At 38.4% G+C, this 26,489-nt stretch overlaps 1 protein-coding gene across 2 annotated transcripts in view; it reads right to left on the bottom strand.

The window, feature by feature from the left end:
• Window positions 1-3,789: 3,789 nt before the first annotated feature.
• The window catches only part of LOC126194827 (ubiquitin carboxyl-terminal hydrolase 20), a 186,111-nt gene continuing 163,411 nt past the window's right edge, over window positions 3,790-26,489 (bottom strand). For both annotated transcript variants that reach the window (XM_049933156.1, XM_049933157.1), the window contains exon 18: window positions 3,790-8,419. In XM_049933156.1, coding sequence (XP_049789113.1) covers window positions 8,244-8,419 — 176 coding nt within the window. In that variant the 3' untranslated portion in view covers window positions 3,790-8,243. The remainder of the gene's footprint in view (window positions 8,420-26,489) is intronic.

Raw genomic sequence — 26,489 nt, 5'->3', positions numbered from 1 at the left:
AATATATCTAAAAACAATGATGATGTGACTTACCAAATGAAAGTGCTGGCAGGTCGACAGACACACAAACAAAAACAAACATACACACAAAATTCAAGCTTTTGCAACAAACTGTTGCCTCATCAGGAAAGAGGGAAGGAGAGGGAAAGACGAAAGGATGTGGGTTTTAAGGGAGAGGGTACGGAGTCATTCCAATCCCAGGAGCGGAAAGACTTACCTTAGGGGGAAAAAAGGACGGGTATACACTCGCGCGCGCGCACACACACACACACACACACACACACACACCACACACACACACACACACATATTTAAGTATAAGTCAGTCTAGGCAGGCAAGTTAACTTTAGGTGTGAAAATTTATTTCCTTTCTTTTGACTAATTCAGTAATTTTTTAAAGACTATAATATATATGATTTACGTGTTCAGCCAATCACCTGCTCACAGTGATAAAAAAGTATTCTTAGACAGCAGTAGCTTGTTTGAAACCTTTATAGGCTTGAAAACAAAGTAACAGTTGCTGGAATTCGTTGCTAAGAATAACTGGCATTCAAAAATTAAGTCTAAAGGCCTCAGTTGCTCTTTGTCTTTCTGTAAGACAGGTCACATCTGTTTGTTTTGTGGCCCTATCATTCCACTTGTATAAAGTATGTTTCAAGTGAATTTGTGTTCAGTTAATTGCAATGGAAAATGTGAATTCATGCACTGTTGGAAAATTACTAAAAACACCTTGTCATTTGATAACCTATACCTTAGTAAAAACTACAAAAAGTAGAAGAGCTGAGGGAAGACCAATGAGATTTGATATTGGTGCAATCCAATATAAGCATTCCACAAGACTAAGAAAGTGCTTTTATATGTTGACATCACAGATACTATTACTTAAAAGTTTTTGAAAGTCATCAAAGAGCTTCTTGTGATCCTTTCAAAAAACACAAACAAACAGTTAAAAAATCTTTTGAGGTCAGTTTGCTTGTCTTTGTCCTTAAGCGCTAAAAGAATCTATGTAAAACCAGGCCAAAAACTGCGCACAACTTATCATAAGATTTATAAACAAAAAAACTGACATCAGTGATAGAAATGAAAGTGATGTAGATGACCCAGAGGTGACATTTCACGTATCACTACTAAAAAGTCAAAGTATTGAGGATGCAAATAAAACTACATGATTTGGGGTGCTCTCCCTTAAAACTTCACTCCATTTCAAACCACAGCAAGGCTTCATATGGCAAAAAAAAAGAAGCTAGAAAAAGTGAAGCATGTTTTGGAACAAAAAGTGTGCCAGGTATTAGATTGCAGTGTTGAAGATTCTGACCATAGAGAAGAAAAATTTAATGATGAAATTGTTAAGAAAGCCAAATATTTTGATTTAATTATATTGTTAATGGAAGAAAAAGTGCCTGTGTAAGAGTACCTGAAAAAATTCAAATTTTAACTTTAGCTTCAGCCTCTTCGTCAAAACAAAACAATGTCAGAATTCAAAGTTAGTGAGTATGTGGTTCAACAAGCAAGGAAACTGAAAACAGAAATGGGTATTTTATCAATTTTTAAGCCAAAAAGGGAGAAGTTATTGCTGATGAGGTGGAAAAGATTGTCACTGATTTTTTACCAAAATGATGACTGTATTCGAACATTACCAGAAGCGAAATAAAAAGTTAGCATTCAGAAGAATGGGTATATGAGAAAAAGACAAATCCTTTGCAACTTAACAGAACTGTACTCTAGTTTTAAATGGGAGAATCCAAACAGTGACACTAGTCTTTCTAAATTTTGTTCACTGCCAGCACTTATTTAGTGTGCGTGTCTGTGTGGTATCCACCAAAATGTAAAACTGCTTTTGGATGCGGAACACATTGAAAAACACACAAAGAACTTATAAAATTACTTGTATGTGACTCTGAAAACTATGATTGCATGCTTAATCACTGTGATTAATTGTCCCAGTGATGACAAACTGTCAAAATTATTAAAGTGCAAATTAGCTTACAAAGATGCTGATGATATAACTCAGTTCAGCCAGTGGATAAATGCAGATAATTGCGCAGAATCAGTAAAGCAGTCTGCAACTGTTGGTGAATACACAGACTTGTTGGTAAAAAAATTACACTTAGATATAAATGAATGTTGTTTAAGTAAACAACACTCATTTATATCTAAGTGTCAGCCAAAATCATTGAAAAAATTGAAAGAAAATCTAATCCCGGAAAAAGCAATTATGTTAATGGACTTTGCTGAAAGCTACAGTTTTGTAATTCAGAATGAAAATCAGAGTTACCACTGGACAAGAAGCAGCTGTACAACCCATCTTTTGTGTGTTTATATGGTACATGAAGAGAGTAAATTGGTAATAGTGAACCACTGCTTTATAAATGATGATGTGGAATATGGTGTAGGATTAGTAAATGCTGTCCAGAAAGATATGGTTAAGTGGCTGGCAGAGCATTACCCACAAGTGAAGAAAGTGCATTATTTCACTGATGGATGTGCTGCTCAATATAAGAATAGAAACAGGTTTAAAAATTTGTGTTAGTTTAAAAAACAATTTTTGTATTGATGCTGAGCATTCAGTTTTGCGACTAGCCACAGTAAATCTGTGTGCAATGGTATGGGAGGAACTATAAAATGTATATTGAGAACACATAGTCTTCATCTAGCGAATGATACACAAATAATAACTGCACCTGGTGTTAACAATTTCTGCAAAGTTAATATTGACAATTGTTTTTCCTTCACTTTTTAGAGAAAGTCAATCCTGATTTCCTACACAAGAACCTCAAGAAGAGATTTTCGACAACCCACACAACACCCGGTACCAGGATTTTCACCATTACAAACCACTTTCTTCTGATTTTTTACAGATAAGAAGAGTAACTTCTTCTGAAAAGCCTTCCTTGATTTTTTCATTCAATGAAAATGCCCCACAATGGAGATGCATTCATTCTCAACAAAATTCTTTTTTAGCAGCTGTATATGATGGCAGGTGGTAATTTGCCTTCATCAGAAATGTCTGTGATGAATAAGATGTTGAACTAATTTTTCTCCACCCACCTGGACCAGCAGTGTCATTCTTTTGGCCTGAGATGGAAGACTCTTGTTTTGTGTCTTTGGAAAACATTTTATATGCTGTTGGTGTACCTAAATCAACATCAGCAGGCAGATGTATTACTTTAATGAAAAAGATATGAAGTTACCAGAATATAATTTATCACAGTGGATTGAAAACAGAGACGCTCTTAAGAAATTTTAATTAATGGTTTCAGGGATCTACCTCAGTTGTGTTCAAAACAGGGGCCAGCAATACTGGTATTAGTAGATATCTACTTGCTACAATGATCACTTCAACTGTCACCTGCCGACCAAATGGTTCAATGCATACAGTTAAGACGATATCTAGTTGCAACCATCTCAATCAAAATGGGACAGCCAGGCTACAAATATAGTATCAGATGCTCCCTAGTGGCTGGACATTTAATTATCATGTGCTGAAATATATATAAGTGGGGTTTTATTTTTCTGAAGGCCTTTTCTTAAGCTGACCAAGTATACTTGCAATTTTAAGTTTCTGTCAAAATCATAAAAATGACAGAACTTGGTGTTTTAAGTTAAGGGGTTAATCTGTAATGTGTAAGCAGATGATATAGGTGTGTGTGTGTGGGGGGGGGGGGGGTTTACACACACACACACACACACACACACACACACACACACACACACAAAGGGAATTTAAGTGTACTATGAAGTGAGAGGCAGTAACAGTGTTTTGAGAGAGTTGATTGTAAATACTCAACATTTAAAATATTGATTTTAATCAACAAAGCATACATGGAACAAATACTTCAAACAAGAACAATATCAATGCCCTGTTACCCATACATCCAGGATAGCAACCACTTCACCACAATCATTATACATAATAACAAATTAAATAATGTATGAATTATAACCATATCATGGAAATATTAACAACTTTGGTAGAATTACTATAAATGATCTACTGACAGAAAATGTGAATCTGGTGGTGTATGATGAGGCCAATACATAACAGATAAAAATTAACAACTGATTATGATAAGAAACATCAGCATTTACCAATAGTGCATAAAAGTTACATAAAAATTGTTTTCTAGTTTTAAGGAATATATTAGTAATGATACAGAGTTCCTTAAAATGTTACAATTCAAGGGCTTCATAAAATGAGATTTTTCCAACTTCATGGAGCAATCTACAATTTACATGCTGACATTAACAGAATTATTCCATAACTAGTGACCTCACTCTTAACAGGACATTAAACTGCAATGGTGGTAAAGGCAGTGGTGGTGACATAATAATACTAATACTAATAATAATAATAATAATAATAATAATAATAATAGTCACCCATACTCAGACTAAAAACAATCAATAGTGTTGCATGATATTTAACATCCTAACATGCACAGTTAGATTTCTTTCACTGATGATTTTCGTGCCTGATAAGTGTTTATTGGATTTGTTACAATACTTGCAGATAGCGCTACAAAATTAACACTTGGATCATTATTCATCTGTTCCTCTCTGTTCATCAGTGAAATATTTTTTTTATCAAATACGTAGAAAAATACATTTTTGTTAATCTACAAGGATGAAGGAAATTGTTGATACACAGCTTAAGAGAGATAAACGAAAAGAGTGAACTGCATTTTACTTGTAAGTCAACTCAGGCAAGAAGAAAAATGGGAAAAAGGGATGTGGGGTGGGGTGGGGTGGGGGGCAGAGAATATAAAACATGATTATCCTAAACAACAGAAAAGTGCACACACAAACACATGAAATACAAAAATATACTGAACAGATAATTGCTAACCAATTCTGACTGTAATATGTAACTTAATTTTGTGATGGCCCAAGGACAAGCTGGCTCCTTTCACTCAACATGTGTGGAGCATTTGGATATGACAATTGGTTGTGCACTGCTTGCTTGTGACACTATCACAACTCTTAACCTCCCCCCACCCCACACACAATACCTTTTTCTTTTACAGTTGATGAAATGATAGCTGATCTGAATCATGCAAATATATGGAATAGTTAAACAGTTTTTTAATTTTTTATGCTGGTAAATGGATCATAAGAAACAGAACACCGCACTGAGAATTTTGAACAACAGTCTTAATTAGATGGGGGGAAAAGCTTTAATACTTGGATCAAACACTTACTTTAAATTGATGACAAAGATCTACAGAAACTTCTATCTTAAGAGAAAACAATACACTGCAGGTTGTAAATCACAAAATAAAAAAAATGGTGGTTGGTATACTTTCAGGATGTCATCCACATCCTTCATATGTTGGTACCTGCAGCGAATGAATTACAACTGACATGACTGAATTATAAACATGGATGGGGAAAGAAAACATTTATCAAGCCACGAGTCTCTAGTACAAAACGTGCATAAAATATCAGCTTTATTGTAAAATTGCAACCCAGACAATTTTTTCTTTTGATTTATAAAGCTGATCCCAACAAATAAAACTGGAATTGAATTTTACTAGATATTTTATTTATGCTGAGCTCTATTCCTTTCTCCAAAGCACATGGAGAGTAGATGAAATCTTCAATTTTTTTTTCCTTCCTGACACGATAGTAGAAATATTAATACAGAACATTCAGAAACAAACACTATGCATGTAACGGTTACAAGAGAAATGTGAGGCAAATCCTCAACAAACAATGCTGTTCCTTCATACCATCCCATTTACAAATCAGTGTGATTCACTGAGAAACATCACATCAGTACAAATCGGCCTTTAACCAGCAGATTTGTTTTCAGAATTATTTACTTTGCCGTTTATTAATTTTTTAACTATTGCAAATATTCAATTTTTCCATTTTTGATGCAACAAAAGGAGTAATTGATTTTATAAAGAAAAGGTCTTAATGCAGCAAAATTTCTACACATTACACAAACAGAATGTTTGAAATGTTAACTACAAAAATAGCTGAAAGATGCATTGGTGATAACAGTCTTCTGCAAAGGCCACATATACCAACATTTTAAACAAATTCTGGAAACAGGTGTAGTCAACTTTTTTGTCTTCTGCTTGCCCGTTACTACAATTATTCATTTGTTCAACTTTTGTAACTGTGTTAACCAAGCACAGTCAGTAGCCACATTTCATAATCCCCAGACCCTCCCCATTTCAAGCACCTGTGTTGTCAAAAGATGAATAGTGACTAAAGGTACTTCGTTTCATCATAATAAACAGCTGATGATATAGATATTCAGAATAAATGTATGAAATATAATTTTTAATACAAATCAATTTTAAAAAACAGTTTCAATTTTTTGTATGCATTTAAATCAATGAAAGCAGGTACAGTTAATCTCATGTGGACTACATTTTTAGTTAATTTTTTTTAATCATTGACAAAAAAACTGACACAACCAATTGAAATAAATTATAATGCAAAAACAATGTTATAAATCAGTGTCAAGCACAATAAATGACGAAAAGTGGTCTGCATGCCATTAGTGTTGTTTAAACTATGATTTATTTACCACAGCTTCACAGCTTCAAGATTATAGGCTAGTTACAGTACATCCATGAAATCTATTCTCTTGTCCGTTTACAGAACCTCATTTTTCTTTTTAACCAGAGGAATAATATATAACTGATACATTAAAACAGTCAAATACAAATGTTTAGCAGTTGCAATAACATGATGGGGAGTAAATGCGATCTGCTATAAAAAATAATAATAGTAATAGTATTATCAGCCAGACAATAGCAACAGTGAAAACTGTAACACTAGTGGAGCATATGAAGAAAGTGGGGGTGGAGGGCAGCCCCCCCCCCCCTTGTAACAATGTGCTAATGCTCAATAATGGAATGGTGTACTTACGAAATACTTGATCTCTACAAAAAATGTTTAACAATTCCCATTCAGAGGTAAATTTACAACCACAAAGTCAACATTAACAAAAGACACAAGTTGTATTAAAGGAATGAAACAGTATAACAACTAAATGAGAAAGACCAACATTTACAAAACATTAAATACAGTTACTCTCAGGCATAAATAATATTGAGTTTATACAGTGGGGCTGTGAGTGAATCCTTGCTATACTTAAATACAGCTTGAAAGACCTAACAGTCTGTAATACTGAAAACAAATATACAGCACACATACATATGAACTAATAAGCACTTTTCATACCAACCATAGAATGCTTTAGACTAAAAATAATAATATTATGAATAATTACAAACACAGGTGCACTATAATCTTCAGAAACTGATATTTGTGTGTGGTAAAATACATTAGGTCTTTGGTAGATAAATTCAATATATATATATAACACACACACACACACACACACACACACACACACACACACACACACACACACACACACACCATCATATAAAAGATATAACTAATTGTTATTTCTAATTTTTGTGGAATACTACACATTTTCCATTAGCTTCTGCATGTACAGACATTGTCTATTTCTCATAAAATACTGGCCCTACATATTAAGAAAAAGTTTGCCATTTCTTTTCATTCAATAAACAGTCATCAAACTACCATTATTGCTACTAACAATGTTCCAGATAACATAGGAAAAGCTGATAATTGCACCAATAGAAAAAGATTGATGTTACACCTGTACTTTTCTCTCAGCTCTGAGTGAAAGACATACATACTGAAATCATTTAAACCACATGGCAAATGAAGCAAATATGAGCAATAATGAATGTTACCACTGAGACTAAAACAGTCAACATTTTCATAAACAATTTACTAGCACAGGAATAAAAGAGAAAATAAATCTACACATAGTATATAATTTAGCCCGAACAATAGAGCAGTAAGCATTTTACATAAACTGAGAAATGAACATATTTCCTTCACAATACTTGTATAAATTCATTACCCTCATTGCTACATTCCCATCTGCAGTTCTTCCTTTCCAATGGAACAAAATATTGATTAATTTTGCACAGGAAAGTGAAAATTTTGCCAGATATATATATATATATATGAGGAACAAGACATATCATAAATGCATATATTTATTTGCAATGGCATTTATCAACAAAAGTCTATAATTACATCTAATAAATTGGTGAAAAAGTCTTTGTCGGTATGTCATATTTTAACTGTAACACAAGTAAGCCCTATTTATACATACTTCACAGAACTACAATGTACAACATGACTAGTGAACTGAAAGTGCATACAAGTTACAATTCTGTTCAAGTGTTCTGCACAATAGTTTCAGTGACTGGGGAATACAATGTGTCGCTGGCTCCTAGTTCCTTACCAAGGATTATTCCAGAGTCTTTTTCTGAGGTCACCGGTGCAGGATGCATCGGGTCATCAGCAGTAATGGTAACACCAAATGATCCAGATGAAAAATCATTGTGCTTGCCTGCAAAATGTTTGAACCATGTTTATTTCGCTACACACTGCAATGTAACAAATATAAATATGGGTAGTGTTTGTAATAAAGGAGACAATATTTAAATTATATACTCATATGCCTGAGGCAACTGAAAAGCAATGCAAATTGAGTACATTTTAAATTCTAAAAATAAATGTAAAGCAGCCTGGACCAGTATTAAAAGGGAAATTAATAATTTCAATAAAGGAAACAGTATCCCTATTGACTGATAATCTCAATGAACATTTTGGAAGTAGTGTCAGCACCACCACTCCATTCAATAATTCTACCTTAGATGCAGAAGCCTTGCTGCTCATGCAAAACTGACTAGTGAGAAATTGATTTGGACTCCCTTTACTTTAAGTGGCACTTACAAACTGATAAACTACACAATTCAGAAATGGAGACTATTATGGACTCAGCAATTTCATCATAGTGTATAACAAAGGAAATAAAAATGCCACTCCTCATTCTCAAACAGAGGACTAGATAAAGGAATCTTCTCAAAATGTCTTAACCTCGAAGTTACATTACCTATGAATAAAAAAGGTGATAAGCTCCCAAATAACTAAAGACCCAATTGAACAATACCAATCACAACCAAGATAAAAGAAAATTACACAAATAAACAAAGATGTAGCTCGTCTGAAAGTAACAAAATTTTAAATGAACAACATCTTTGATTCAGATCTCACCTACCTACTGTAAACGCAACAGAAGCTCTGGTGAATAATGTTTATGAAGGGTATGAAATAAAGCTATTTATTTAAGTCTGCCCTCATCAATGGATAGTAAGAGAAGTTTTCCCGCATTAATACTGAAGAAAGGGGGCTGGGGTGGGGGTGTTGGTCACTGGGTAAAGCTCCTGTGGCTACCATTGGTAGGCCAACGTCATTGATTAGAAAGGGATTTTTCCCACTGTTAAGTAGTAGAAGAGTCATTGGTTTTACAAATTTCTACTGATGCTATTTGTGGGGTCACATTAAAGGCTAGAAGCTAACTGGGCAGATCACAAAGGGGGAGAGGTCGTTTATCCAAAATATTATTGTCCACAGAGGTGGCTTCCATGGCACTGTTTGTATTGTTCACACACCACAGCCATGTATTCACTTCCTCCATGGCACGGAGCCATAATGCTGGAAGGCTATAAGCATCCTCTGTATTGAAGTTATACACATACTTAGAAATTTCAATTGCTTCTCGGACTTTTATTCTATAAATGTTGGTTTCCTTAGCCAGCACACATACTTTATTGAAATCAATGTTTAGGTCACAGTTCTCGTGATGTTCCGCTACCACTAATTTATACTTTGTTTCAGCTGCATGTGGTGTTTGTGTTTCCCAATGTGTTCTTTAATAGTCCTTCCAGTTTTGCTTATATACACTTTGCCAGAGCCAAATGTCATTCCATTCACGCTTGCTGTGTGGAGGCAATCGGATGCATCCTTTTTCCATCAAAGAAAGTCTTGTTACATGGCCACACAGTGAAGAAGAGTTTAATGGATTCCACAGTTTCTCAAATGGTATTCACCCCAAAATCAACTTTACCTTGGAGTTTGGGAATGAGGACAGTCTCTCATTTCTAGATGTGTTGGTATACAGACGATCTGGCAACACTCTACAATACAGAGTGTATAGAAAGCTTACTAACACAAACAAGTATTTAGTGCCACTTCGCACTACCACCCAGTCCAGAAGCATGCAGTGCTCAACACTCTGTCTTCATATGCCTTCCCTATCAGCGATGACAACAACTTGGAATCGGAGTTGGGTTTTTAAAAGAAGACAATGAAGGCCAATGGCTATGACAGTTTGTCCACAGAAAGGGCTTTCAAGCAACATATTAATTATGCTCATAGGAAGGACAAGGAAGTGCCTTCTCGCTCTGTTAAGTTGCTGTATGTTTCTGGTGCACTAACCACATATGTAGAATTCTAAGGAAAAATTGTATTCAGACCACTTTCTTCAGTCAAAACAAAGTAAAAGACTTCTTTCTATGAAAATGGATGCACCTGATTGCCTCCACACTGTGGTGTCTATGAAATGACGTGTGCCTGTGGCAAAGTGTATATAGGGCGAAATGGGAAGGTCTGTTAAAGAACATATTAAGGAACACAAACGCCATACAGAGCTGACACCAAGTATGAAATCACCGGTAGTGGAACATCACAAGAACTATGCCTTGATGTTGATTTCAATAATGTACATGCGCTGGCTAAAGAAACCAACATTTATAGAAGAAAAGTCTGAGAAATGATTGACATTTCGAAGAACACTTCAACTCTGGCTATAAGCTTCCGGCATCGTGGCTCCCCGCCATGAAGGAAGTGAATATGTGGTCATGGCGTGTGAGCAATACAAACTATGCTATGGTAGCCAACTCTGTGGGCCATAATATCTTGAATAAACATTCCTCCTCTCATGTTCTACCAGTTTTGTTTCTAGTCAATGATGTGGGCCCACCAATAGCAGCAAGAGGAATTTTAACCAATAACTCTTCCCCAGTACAAGTGTGGGGAAAAATCCTTTTCTAACTGATGACATTGGCCCACTAATGGTAGCCACAGGAGTTTTAGCCAATAAACACTTTCTTCAGCATTAGCACAGGAAAACAACTTTTATTATCTAACGATGATGGCCCACCAATAGTAGCCCAAGGTCTTTTTACCTGATAATCCCCCTTCTCTAGAACAAGCGTAGGAAAACACCCCTTTACAAGAAAAGGCAACAAAGGCCCCTGACAGTGCTCAATCTACAGTGGACCCACAAGATCCTGAAGAAGATCCTAGCATATGAGTCGAAATGTCGATTGAAGGAATATGATGTGGCCTAACAACCCAGAAAATTTTAACTTCAAGGCTATCTATGCCTGGAACAATCATTGATTCAATCAAAGTATCTGACTGAGTGTCACATGACATGATGATCAAAAAGAATACTGTGGTACTGAAGACTGATCACTCCCTTTAAGCAATAGGTTATACAAATAAGCAGAGATCTGCAATACCCCCAATAAAAAAAGAGAAATACCCTAAGGCTCTGTTCTTGGAACTTTCCTGTTCACTTTCTACAGTAATAACTTTTTGAATTATATACAATGTAAGAATGCAATGTAAGAACGTACTATATGCTGACAATAAAAACAACTATAACTTCAGGGGAGAATTTACAGTGTACTCCATAAAAACGGGCAATGAGGCAAATGACCAGCCACAGGTGTCAGGCCAATCACCTTTGCATAAACCATACAAAAACAGTAGTAGTAGTAATTTTTAATCTTAGGGTAACCAAAGATGAAAATAGTACAATTATTTGGACTCATTACAGACCAAAAACACTCTTGGGAAGGACTCGTCAATTATCTGTGGAACGAGCTAGCCATGTACCTTTTTAATTCTATAAATCAAGAAACATTATGAGCAAACAGTTATTACTCCTCTCATACTTCACTTTCTTTGATTCCCATCTGCAGTATGGAATACTACTTTGGGCTGATTCCCCAGGACATACACACTCTGCGAATCACTGTGAAATGCACGGTAGAGGGCACCCCCCCCCCCCCCCCCCATTGTGGCAGTTATTAAGTCTTCTTTCCATCCCATTCACGCACAAAGCGCAAAAAGGACGATTGCTTAAACAGCTATGTGCATATTATAATTCATCTGATTTGTCTTCGCAATCCCTACATGAGCGAAATATAAGAGGTGATTGTTTATTTTTAGATTCATCACTTAAAGTCAGTTTTTGAAAACTTCCTAATTAGGCTCTTACAGGACAGCTAAATTGCAAAATTTTATATTTCTGAATATATTAAAGCAACTTGACAATGTTTGCACTATTTGAAATCTTATCAATACCTGTCTGAATATTTATACAGCTGATCAAAGGATTAACTTTATGATGTAACTTCAACACCTGCAAAGACTCTCAGTTTACATTTAATATTGTCCGTAAGATCATTAATATACAACTAAACTGCAAGGATTCCTATGCACTTCCCGGGGGCACAGCTGAAGTTACTTCTACATCAGTTGATGACTCCCCAAACAAGATTCACTGCGACTTCAGGAAGTAAGTTACCTATGTCGTCTCATGCTAAGACTCCATCCAACAAGAGAGGTACACTGTCAGAAGAGAGTACATGTTCCGGGCTTCCTGAGGAGACAGTTCTGCTGCAGTACAGATAACAGGTACATCACAGTGTGTGAGTGACATTGTGCATAAAAAGGAAGTAAACTCTGAAGCTGAAGTATGCGGGACAGTCAAATTCTTGTGTGCCAAACACCTAAACTGCACACAAATCCACTGTGAAATTGTTGTGGTATATGGACAAAATGCAACATTGCGACCAACCGTAGTGAAATGGTGCCAACGATTTGACCAAGGATGCATGTGATGCTGATAAGGAAGGAAGGTCTTCGACGTCAATCACAGATGTTAATGTCCAGGCAATCTTTTCAGCAAGCTGAAAGAACATCTGAGTGAAAGATTTTCCAACAATGAGCCAGTTTACACAGTGATTCTCAAATGGCTCCGTGATTTATCGTCAAGGAATAGCACGATTGTTTGAATGTTCTGACCATTGTTTAAAGAGACTTGGTGATTATGTTGAGAATATAGAGATATGCATCTATGTAACTTATAACTGTAGTGGAGCATTCAATTAAAATTACTTGGTCTGCCATAATAATGTGTAACTTACTTTTTGAAGTCTCTTGTAAAATGCCACTTCATCCCTACTAACTAGTCCTCAATCCAGTCTTGAATTTCACTTGATAGCCCATATGATCTTACTGTCAATAACAATCATAGGTGTGGTACTGAGTTAAATGCTTTTCGGACGTCAAAGAAAAACTGTATTTACCAGCCTGCCTTGATCCATAGCTTTCAGGATGTCATGTGAGAAAAACACGAGTTGGGTTTCAGATGACTGATGTTTTCGGAATTCAGACTGTGTGGCATGCTGGAGGTAATTCATTTCGAGATGCCTCGTTTCATTTGAGTTTAGAATGTGTTCTAAGAGTCTATAATAAATGGATGTCAATAATATAGGATAGCAGTTTTGTGGACCACTTCTGCTGCCCCTTCTTAGTGTCGGGAATGATCTGTGGTTTCTATCAGTCAATGGGCACACGGTTTTGTTCGAGGGATCTATGGTAAGGAGCTCACTGAGCCACAAATTCAGTATAGAATCTGAAAGGGATTCCATATCAATTGACGAACACACTGATGATGAATTCCCTAAGGTGTTTGGAAAGACACACACACACACACATTTACCTAAGTTCTAGGAGTTGGAAGCACACAGTGCAGAACAATATGGTGTTCAGCATCCAAGTAAACAGATCTGTAGTCATTTGTGACTGGAAATATCAATTTCCTTTGCAAAACCATACACGACGATGGCTATCAGTGGGACAAATAAAATATGCTCTTCTGACAAACAAAAAGAAGAAAGGGAGGGGGAAGGACAATCAGTGTAATAACACCCCATGGACAACAATGGCATTATGAAATTGAGCACAACCAAAGGTAGGGGAAAGATGGGGAAGGAAATTGGCATGTTCTTTGATAACAACAACCCTACAACTTGTATTCAGCAATTTACAGAAACCATAAAAGCCCTAAATCTGGATTGTCAGATTGGATTTTGAACTTGTATGCTGCCAAATATGAGTCCAGTGTCTTGCCACAGCACTTGATAGGAGGATGAAGAAGAAAAATACATCAAGTGTAGTACGGCCTCCCTGCTGTATACAGGCTTGCCACCGTCAAGACTGGCAAGTCTACAGAGAAAGACAACTTGTGAGATTAAAGTTGTATCGGTACCCAGTGATGAACTAGGGCTACGGAAGCCTGGCATATTTGGATAACTCTTACTTCTCACTGCACATACAGCGCTCACAGTTACATCTGTAGGGAGTAACATTTTAACACTATTTGGGTGACAATTGGAAATGGAAGTACTTTTGTGGTTGGTGTAGAGATAGGAACAGATGTTTGTATAAGGGCATTTAAGTGCTGGAGATCAATATCTAGAAAGGCAGATCACTGAGTTGAAAAGGATCAGGTGAAGAAGATTCGAGAATAGGTGTTGAGGCTCTGGAGGAAAGATGAAAGGCTTTCCTTGCCACTGTTTTTGATCATGAAGATGCTGTCAGTGAATCAATACTACACAAGAAATGTTAGTTGTTGAACAGATAGGAAAGATTCCTCTAGATGACCCATAAACATGATCCATGCAGATACGCATGGCAGTTCCATGGATTTGTTTGCATGTTTGGTCTTTACATGAGAAATAATGTAATAAATGATTAATGGAAAATCTCATATTAAGATGTGGAACAAATACTAACAAAGAGATAGAGGGGCTGGCCAGTAATTACCTCAGCTCAGTACAGCCGATATCAGGTTTTGCAGCGGGGTCAGTTACAGGGGTAGGAACCGCTGGATAGAGAAGGTGGTCTGGGAGTATTGTAGGGTTTGACAAGGATATTACGGAGATTAGGAGGGCGACGAAAGGCAACTCTGGGTGGTGTGGGGAGAATATTGTCAAGGGATGATCTCATTTCAGGGCTTGGCTTGAGAAAGTCATATCCCTGGCGGAGTAATTTGTTGATGTATTTGAGGCCAGGATAACATTGGATGACAAGGGGGATGCTTCTGTGTGGTCTGGGGGTAGGAACATTGTTGTTGGACGGGGAGGAATGTATTGCTCGGGAGACCTGTTTGTGGACAAGGTCTGCAGGATAGTTGCAGGAGAGGAAATCACTGGTCAGGTTATTGGTGTAATTGTTGATGGATTCGTCACTGGAGCAGATACATTTGCCATTAATACCTTGGCTGTAGGGAAGGGAGCGTCTGGTGTGGAATGGATGGCAGTAAGTGGTTTTGGAAAAAACCTCGTTACTTATCACACTTACCAACTTTTTTGAAAAAAACCTCATTCCTTATCACACTTACCAACTTCATCCTCACCCATAATTACTTCAATTTTGAAGGCCAGACCTACAAACAAATCAGGGGAACAGCCATGGGAACCAGGATGGCTCCGTCCTATGCCAACCTCTTCATGGGCCGCATGGAGGAGGCTTTCCTGAAGACCCAACAGCTGCTTCCCCTGGCCTGGTATAGGTTTATAGATGACATCTTTGTGGGCTGGACTCATGGTAAAGAAACACTCCTTAATTTCCTCCATAACCTCAACTCCTTTTCGAATCTGAATTTCACCTGGTCCTTCTCCAAAACCCAAGCCACCTTCCTGGATGTTGACCTTCATCTTGTTGAAGCTCACATCCACACCTCTGTCCACATCAAACCCACAAACAAACAACAGTACCTTCACTTTGATAGCTGCCATCCATTCCACATCAAACGCTCCCTTCCCTACAGCCTAGGTATTCGTGGCAAACATATCTGCTCCAGTGACGAATCCCTCAACAATTACACCAATAACCTGACTAGTGCTTTCCTCTCCCGCAACTATCCTGCAGACCTTGTCCACAAACAGATCTCCCGAGCAATACATTCCTCCGTGTCCAACAACAATGTTCCTACCCCCAGACCACACAGAAGCATCCCCCTTGTCACCCAATATTATCCTGGCCTCGAATACATCAACAAATTACTCTGTCAGGGATATGACTTTCTCAGGTTAAGCCCTGAAATGAGATCATCCCTTGACAATATTCTCCCCTCACCACCCAGAGTTGCCTTTCGTCGCCCTCCTAATCTCTGTAACATCCTTGTCAAACCCTACAATATTCCCAGACTACCTTCTCTACCCCGCTGCAAAACCTGCCCCATGCATCCCCCCCACAACCATCTACTGCAGCCCCGCTACTGGTAAAACACACATAATTCAAGGCAGGGCCACGTGTGAAACTACACATGTCATTTATGAACTGACATGCCTGCACTGCACAGCCTTTTACATCGGTATGACAACAACTAAACTGGCTGAGCGCATGAACGGATACAGACTAACTGTCCGCCTAAGAGATGTCCAATACCGAGTAGCGGAGCATGCCCTCCAGCATAATTCTAGGAACCTAGGAACCTGTTACACTGTATGTGCCATTTGGCTTCTCCCACCCAACACCAGTCCCTCTGAACTGCGGAGATGGGAACTTGTACTCCAACACATCCTTTCATCCCGCCATCCCCCTTGACTGAACCTATGTTAAACAACCTCACTCCCATTTACTCTTCAATCTTCTCCTCTTTCCCTTTCCTCTTTAGCCATTCATGCATCTTTTCATCCTACATAGTTGTGTTTATCTTTATACTATAGACCTCTTTACTTCTGTATGCATCCTCTTTGGTTTGAAGCTGGCACTGTACTTAACAGTAGAATATCTTTGGCTTCCCTCTTACAACCATGCCTCCATCCTTGCTACCCTCCCTGTTTACCTTTCCCTATTGCTTCATAACCTGGGTTGTGAGTAACTGAATCCACTTTCCCTTCTTCCCTTTTTCCCCCTCTCTCCCTCCTGATGAAGGAACAAAGTTCCGAAAGCTAGGAATGTAAATTTTCTGTTCTGTTCTGTGAATCTATCGGCTGTACTGAGCTGAGGTAAGTACTGGCCAGCCCCTCTATCTCTTTGTAAAAAATTTATATAGTTTTTCTTGTACCTTATAGATACAACCATGAAAAATATTTTTAATCATGACTGACTTTGAGCAAACACTACCTAGGTTAAAAAACAACATGTGGTATGACACTGCATATCATGGGCCATTATTCACCATATGTTGTTTCAAACCAAAGGTTTCTTAAGGTCGATGGACAACTTAAGACCAAAAGCAGTCACAGTTAGGAATATGTTCTCTGATGGTCTCTAGAAGTGGTGAAAGTTACTGTATAACACAATGCGGCGAAAAGAGTCAGGATAGCAATATGCACATCTACAGCTGGCAGTAGTATCATGCACACAAGGTATTAAAGGGCAGTGCAATAGTGGAGCTTTCATCTGTACTCATGTGAAAAAGTGTCAGATGTGATTATGGCCCACTAACAGGAATTAACAGACTTTGAATGCGGAATGGTAGTTGAAGCTAGACACATGGGGCATTCCATTTCAGAAATCATTTGGGAATGTAATATTCTGAGATCACAAGTGTCAAAAATATGTTGAGAATACCAGATTTCAGGCATTACCTCTCATCATGGACAGCGCAGTGACTGACAGCCCACACTTAACGACCGTGAGCAGTGGCATTTGCTTGGAGTACATTAAATGTATTTGCAACTGCGAATGTGAACAACCATCAGCTGTAGAATAAAATTACAACAATGAAAATTTGTGCCTGACTGGGACATGACCATGATTTCCTGCTTACTGAGAGCTGTCACCTTACCCTTTGGTTATCCGTTTACGACTCATGGCCGGACCCAAACTTCCATATGTCATCAGCCATGCATGTACAATCTGTACTTGTACATCCATTATGTATATTCCCATACAGGTGAGACATTTTACTTGAAAGTCACTTGCCTGGTATCAGTGGATCAATACGATATTGCAGTGCATGGGTTATTTTTATAATTTATTTTACACTTCTAATTCTGTAGCACCAAATTGAGGAGCAAACCTCCAGGGTCGTGGAATGTGACAGTACATGAAATTATGAAAGAAAAGTGATAACAGATAAAATAAAATGTTTATGAATCCTGAAAAGACATTAAGATACAAGTTTATTTAAACATAATCAACAATGTAACACAGGAATCAGCTTAAATTTTCAAGGAACTCCTCGACAGAATAGAAAGAATGACCTACGAGGAAACTCTTCAGTTTTGATTTGAAAGTGTGTGGATTACTGCTAAGATTTTTGAATTCTTATGGTAGCTTATTGAAAATGGATGCAGCAGAACACTGCACACCTTTCTGCACAAGAGTCAAGGAAGTGTGATCCTAATGCAGATTGGATTCCTACCTAGTATTAATTGACTAAAAGCTGCTAATCTCAAGATTAAGCTGGACTGTTCAGAAGAAATGACAGTAAAGAATATATAAGTTGAGAGGACAACATCAGAATACCCAGACTAATGAACAGGAGTCAACAAGAGTTTCCCTAACTTACACCGCTTGTTGCCCAAACCACCCGTTTCTGAGCCAAAAATACCCTTTGAAAATGGGATGACTTACCCCAAAATATAATACCATATGTCATGAGCCAAAGAAAATAAGCAAAGTAGACTACTTTTGTGTCAAACTACCACTTTTTTCAGATACTGTTCTAATAGAAAAAATGGCAGCATAAGTCTCTGAATAAGGTCCTGAATGTGGGCTTTCCACGACAGTTTACTATCAATCTGAAGAGCTAGAAATTTGAACTGATCAGTTTCACTAATTATATTTCTGTGAAATTAAAACGTCAACTTCTGTTGAATTATTTATTAAAAACTGTAGAAACTGAGTCTTACTGTGATTTAGCATTAGTTTATTTCCTACAGGCCATGAACTTATGTCTTGAACTGCACTATTTGAAACAGTGCCAAAGTTGCACTCAACAGCCTTTGCTACCAAGCTAATGTCATCAGCAAACAGTTCGTATCACCTGTAATACAAGAGGACATGTCATTTCTAAATATAAGGAACATAAGTGGCCCCAGCACTGATCCTTGGGGCACCGCCCATTTAACCATGCCCCACTTGGATCACATATCACAGCCATTCTCAGTACTGTGAAGAATGACCTTTTGCTGTCTGTGAACCAACTGTGAGCCACTCTCCATGTTCCATAAGGGTCTAACTTCTGGAGAAATATTTTGTGACCAGCACAATCAAATCCCTCAGTTAAACCAAACAAAAATGCCTGGTGTACAAAATCTTTTGTTTAATTCATCCAATACCTCACAGTGGAAAGAGAATATAGAATTTCCAGTTGTTAAATCAGTTCTGAAACTAAACTGTACATTCTATAGCAATTTATGTGAAATAAAATGATCAATTATCCTTACATACACAACTTTAGAAAAACACTGATGGCATTGCAATAGGTTTAAAACTGTCTACATTATACCTTTCACCCTTTTTCTGAAGCAGCATTACTAATGAGTACTTTAATTGTCCAGGAAACTGGCAATTCCTAAAGCAAAAATTACAAATATGGCTAAGTACATGCCTAACATGTGCAGCACAGCACTTTAATATACTTCTAGATACTCCATCAAATCCACAAGAGTCTTTAGTCTTCAGTAATTTAATTATTGACTCGATCTCTCAGTTGTCAATATCACAGAGAAGTATTTCATGTATCAGTCTGAGAAAGACAATTTCCAAGAGAGTTATGTGATTCCCTGTAGAAACTAAGTTATTATTATATTTCCCCTGCAATGTTAAGAAAATGAATGTTAAATATTGTACATATATCTGACTTATCAATAACATTTTTACTATGTACTGGTTTTATATCCTCGACCTTGTGCTGCTGACCAGTCACTTCCTTCATGACTGACCATATGGTTTAGTTTTATCCTGTGAATTAGCTATTCTTTTTGCATACCACATACTCTTTGCCTTCCTAGTAACATTTTTAAGCACATTACAATACTGTTTGTAATAGGCTATTGTAGCTTGATTTTGACTTATTTCTAACATCTTGATACATGTCCCACTTGTACTACATGATATCCTTATCCCACTAGTCAGCCACTCAGGCTGCCTTTTACTGCTAGTGAAAGTATTTGTATGGAGTGTAGCCATGTATGGAAGTGAAACATGGACGATAAATAGTTTGGACAAGAAGAGAATAGAAGCTTTCGAAATGTGGTGCTACGGAAGAATGCTGAAGATAAGGTGGGTAGATCACGTAACTAATGAGGAGGTATTGAATAGGATTGGGGAGAAGAGAAGTTTGTGGCACAACTTGACTAGAAGAAGGGATCGGTTGGTAGGACATGTTTTGAGGCATCAAGGGATCACAAATTTAGCATTGGAGGGCAGCGTGGAGGGTAAAAATCGTACAGGGAGACCAAGAGATCAATACACTAAGCAGATTCAGAATGATGTAGGTTGCAGTAGGTACTGGGAGATGAAGAAGCTAGCACAGGATAGAGTAGCATGGAGAGCTGCATCAAACCAGTCTCAGGACTGAAGACCACAACAACAACAACAACCCTATTTAGAGTGTTCTAAAGGAAAGAAACTTTCGAAGAGCATGAGAAATGTGTTAAGGAACGCATTATATTTGTCATCTATGTTATTGGTACTTTAAACATTCTGCCACACTTGTTCCCTAATGAGGTTTAAAAACTCTCTACTATGGTTGGATTAGCTTTTCTACATAGACTGTAATTATCATTTGTTTGAGTACAAAAACCTTTCAGTGTTAAAATTTTTGCATCATGGTCTGAAGAGTCATTCACCCTTTTACTAACATAATGCCCACATAGTAACGAAGAATGAATAACACCTTTGGACACACATGCATGTCCAAAGGAACAGGTACTACAGCGACTACAACATTTAGGAAATACATTAAATTTATTCGCAACTGTAAATAAAACAGGCACTGCAGTATTAACATACATCAATGTGGGATGTATGACAAATATCCGTTAGGACAGAGTGGCAAAATGTAACATTAATGGGCTATGGCAGCAGACAACCGATGCAAGTGCCTTTGTTAACAGCACATCACCTGCAGTGCCTCTCATGATCTCATGACCATATCAGTTGGACCCTAGACGACTGGAAAACCATGGCCTAGTCAGATGAGTCCCTATTTCAGTTGGTAAGGGCTGATGGTGGGGTTTGTGTGGCGCAGAATCCACAAAGCCATGGGCCCAGGTTGTCAACAAGGCACTGTGCAAGCGGGTTATGTAAGAGAATGGTCTGTGTTTACGTGGAATGGTCTGGGTCCTTTGGTCCAACTAAACAGATCATTTACTGGAAATAGATATGTTTGGCTACTTGGAGATCATTTGTAGCACACAACAATGGAATTTTTATGGATGACAATGCACCATGTCACCAGGGGCCACAACTGTTTGCGAGTAATTTGAAGAACATTCTGGACAATTTGAGTGAGTGGTTTGGCCATGCAGATTGCCTGACATCAATCCCATCACACATTTATGGGACATAATCTAGAGGTCAGTTCATGCACAAAATCCTGCACTGGCAACGCTTTTGCAATTATGGACAGCTATGGGGGCAGTATGCGACTTGTTGACTCCATGCTATGTTGAGTTGCTGCATTACACCAGGCAAAACAAGGTTTAACATGATATTAGGAGGTATCTCATAACTCCTCAGTATACATGTTGATCTCTCTTCTCCATAGTCCCCCACTCCCAAGTAATTGTAGATCAGAATATGGTGGTATAGAAGCATTTGGAAGGAAGAGGTGGGGTTGGTATCACGAGGTTAATGAGAAAGATATAGTGTTAAGACATTGCATCTACTGTGACAATCAAGGAACAAGGACTGTGCAGAAATTAATATCACAGGCAGGAAGTGCAACTGAGAGCAATTAGCTGGAGATGGTGGTCAACAAAGATAGAGGATCTTTTTGTGGGAGCACAGTAACCAGCCACAATGAGGCAATCACAAGGGACACCAGTAGAGTTGAGTTGTTGAAGTGGGATAAGTGGTTGACTGGTTTTTGGTCAACTGGATGTTTTGAGGAGCTATTGAAGGTTATACTGTACTTGTGGGCCTGGAATGTAGTGGTCAGATTTCTAAGCAAGGCGATGGAACGTTGGTGGGGACTCTCAGCCATTCAGCAATTATCATTCATGGTCACAGTCTTTGCCAAAGAAAGAATGATAAAAGTTAGGAATGCCTGAAAGTTCATGATCAGGTGTTTCTTAGCTCTGATATTAGAATTGCTGGGAATGAATTCGGAGGGAGATAAGTTGGAGATGTGGAATTCTTCAAAGGTTTATCACAGTGTGGAGGAGTAAGGCTAAACTAAATTCACTGGATGAAATACAAGTCACCCCCTTAAAAGAGAACACTGCTCACTTTGGAATTCTGTAGATGGTGTAGAACTGATATCAGCCAGTGAACTGACCTTCCACTGCTAATATAAGTCATGTTAGTGAAGTGGTGTGTACAGTGGAGGAAGAAAATCTGGAAACACCTAAAATGCACAACACATTACCATGCCTAATACAATGTAGGAAACCCCATTGACAATCAAAGCAGCTTCCAGTCATCTCAGAATGGATCAAGTTCAGGTAACGATGATGCAGACCACAAAGGATTAATTATATTGAGATCCAGGGAATGTAGTGGCCAAGGGAGATACAATAATTCATCCTTGTGCTCACGAAATCTGTCCTGGATGATGCCATTGGGCAACAAACACTGTACGAGGGGCAATCAATAAGTAACGCAACAATTTTTTTCTGAAAGCAGATTAGTTTTTATTCACAATTCCAATACACCATACTACTCCCCCTTTTTTTTAGCTACAAAACGCTGTTTTTCAACATCACCTCTGTTCAATGCAATGGCCTTACGGCACCGTACTGGGAGGGCCTGTATGTCTGCATGGAATTATTCTTCTGGTTGATATCAGAGCCAATGTCTCACTGCACCAATAACCTCCCCATCACCTACATACTGCTTCCTGTGGAGTGAATCCATCATTGAGCCAAGCAATTCCACAGATGGTCCTTCGTCTCTCTTTATGTTGTTCCATTAGACGGCGAGGAACACAGTGGTCAGACGCCTTTGAGTACCCCAACTGGTGGATGAGTGCGTCAGCACTATTAACAGACACATACAGTTGTGTAATCTGGTGTTTGACTGTGATCCATCAATCACCTCAAATGAGTGTGTCCGCGCATTCCAACATTACAGGAGTCACAGCTATGACCAAACTGGCCGACACACAGGAGATCAGACAGGTTTGCACAACCTTGTTGCAATGATGATGGACACCTCGCCCAATAAATCACTGTGCTTTTGTTCACTGTCAGGTCTCCATAGACAATCTGCAAGCACTTATGAATATCTGCAAATGTTCTTGTTTTCCATCAACAGAAACTCAATGACAGCTCTTTGCTTGGAACACACTGCGGTTACAGACATAATTTTGAAGACTACATATAGTGCCACCATCCATCAGAACCAACCTCACCAAACTATAGGGGCTGAAATGTGAATATTCGATGATGTCCCATAACAAAGTCTGCATTTTTTCATCTGAAATTGGCCAAGAAAATAAAATGTGTTGCATTACTCACTGAACACTGTCTGCCTCAATAGCTGAGTGGTCAGCGCGACGGAATGCCGTGCAAAGGGGTCAGGATTCGATTCCTTGCTAGATCAGGGATTTTCTCCACTCAGGGACTGGGTGTTATGTTGTCCTCCACCACCACCACCACCACCACCACCACCACCACCACCATTTCATCCTGATCAACACGCAAGTCACTGAAGTGGCATCAACTCAAAAGACATGCACCAGGCGACCAGTCTACCCGACAGGAGACCCTAGCCACACGACATTTCATTTCATTGAACACTCTTCGCAATATGTGTGAATCTGATCAGCCAAAATGGCAACATAATCCTTGGCAGTGATGTGACCATGCAGAATAACAATGGAGCCCATGGAATACCACAATAAGGCTGCCCACCCCGTCACTGATCCCCTGCTATGTTTTAATCTTGGGGCATAAAATCGGTTAGAAGCTACAAACAGTGTGAAATGACACTCAAGCAACCAAATGACTTTCTACATTAGTCCACACTCCAAGTTTTATGGCTTTGGCATCACATTTTCCTATTATAGGCACTTGCATCACTGGTGGGTGGTGTAGGGATTCCAGCTCACCCTGCAATCCCTGTGTATGGAGCTCCCTTCACATTGTTCTGGCGCTAATAGTTTGCGAGTGTGACGTTCAATTCTGCTATGATTTTGCAGCTGTCATCCTGTTATTTTTCGGAGCAATCATCTTCAATATCTGTCATGATCTCTCACCAGAGATTGTGACTTAGCAGACAATGATTTTCCACTTTCCCTGTATGTTGTATACATCTTCGATGAAGTGCCTCTCTGAACGCCAAACACTTTGGGTATCTTGGTTAGGGAAGCACTTACCATATCAGCACCAACAATTGGCCCATGCTCAAATTCACTTAGCTCTGATATAATGCACTGACAACTACACGAACACTGCTCTGAGAACAAATGACACTTGTAATGTACTCGGGACATTGCGTAGGTGCCTCTCATGGTCAAATACAACAGCGCAATTTGCAGTCTGGGATAGCATCGCCATTTACGCTCAAGAATGCACCTCTCACAATGTTTTCAACCCTTTTATAGGCTAGTCAACCGTATGGTGGTGCATCAGTGTGTATTGGCCAACATGTCTACAAAGGATGGTGCACCACTCACAGTCATGTAACAAGGCTTAAGAATGGTAGTCATAAACTAACTGACAGGAACCAGAGAAATGCATCTTATCTTTTAAATCACTTACTAACCTGATGAAACTGGTGTTGTCACAAATGCATGCAAAGGATATTTGAAGTTGGGTACCTCACAAATGGCCACTGCTCACAGGGACAAACACAGATGCATGTCTTTAGTGGGCTATGTAATGTAACACAGGAACTGGACAATAGATGACTGGAGGCATGCAGCACTGTCTAGCAAGTAACAATTCTGCCTCCTTCCAAATGCTTCAAGGTGTCAAGTAGACCGACATCCCAACAAGACATTTAACCTGCTGCGTGTTAAGGGTGTAGATAATGCCGGAAGCAATTCTGTGATATTTTGGGAGTATTTTTCCTCTGACTTGGATCCGATCATTGAGGTTACAGTGAACATGAACCAAGATGTTTACTTCAACATTCTCAGTGATCAGGTGTTACCTTTTCTTCCACATATTTGTGACGAGTACGCTGTGAACACTCCAGTCTTCCAAGATGACAACAGCCACCTTCAAAGAGCTGCTCACTTGCTTTCTTAGTGCGACAAACACTGAAGCACACTACTGCATCACAATTGGCCCATTAAATCACCTAATTCTAATCCTGTAGAAAACATGTGGGACCATTTTGGAACAAGGAGTGCAACATAGTAATCAAAATCCCCTAGATCTTATCTTCAAAAAATGGTTTCTAGTGAATAAGGCATAGCTGAAGAAACTCATGGACTCTCTTCCTTGTAAAAAAAAGTTGTGTGTTTTCTTACCTGGCTTTCATCATTAGTTGATTCTACTGAAGAGAGTGTGTAAATGAAAATAACCTCTATTAGTCCAACATTATTATTAACACTAGATGGGGGTTAAAGAAGTGGCTTTTTCTGAGGACCAGTAGTTCCATAGGAATCACATTTTCGAAAATATGTTGATCGCACTGAAAGTCTAAAGAAGGACTACAGGAGCAGTGTGTTTCATCAGCGGTGCATGATGTTTCGGTGGATATGGGTATGTCAGCAATTGCAAGTTGTGTGTGGGAGCTGAGAGATTCCTTAGATGCTGTTGGAAATTATGTTGGGGGATTAGCAGTCTCTACCACAGAAATTTGATGCAGGAAATTACTGTCACAGAGAAAAATTGTTTTGTGAAAGGAACAAAGCTGGTTAATTACTTTCTGAGTTTTGTTGGTGTGTTTATGAAAGACTAGAATGGAAACTATCAGAATTGAAAAAAATAAAGGCCTTTACAAAAATGTGTAGAAAAAAAGTCAACCATAAAATTTTAATACCAAGTCCATTAGCAGGAATATTAAGATCCTGACAGGGTTTGGGCAAGATATATGAGATTGGACTTTTTCTAGGGTGAAAGGAAGTATCCAGAACTGGTGAAGAATTGGCTTGTTGGATTCATAGGAGGCAAAATCCTGCAATAGAGGAACTGAAAATGAAAAATCAAACATGAAAATAGAAACAGAAATATGATGTTTTATGAAGTTTCTAGAGAACCTCCAGATGTTGGTAACTTCCTGTCATGATATTTTGGTGCAAAATATTTCTGCCATCTTCAGGTTTGTGCTAATAACAGTATGCTGAGCAACTATATTTAAGATACTGCCGGCTTGTCATACTATTAAAAAAATATGATGGCATTAACTTTTCCCAGAGC

Source organism: Schistocerca nitens, chromosome 7 (assembly GCF_023898315.1).
Source record: "Schistocerca nitens isolate TAMUIC-IGC-003100 chromosome 7, iqSchNite1.1, whole genome shotgun sequence".
Lineage (NCBI taxonomy): Eukaryota > Metazoa > Arthropoda > Insecta > Orthoptera > Acrididae > Schistocerca > Schistocerca nitens.
The sequence above is the reverse complement of the archived record's forward strand: the minus strand, read 5'-3'. Positions and strand labels throughout refer to the sequence as shown.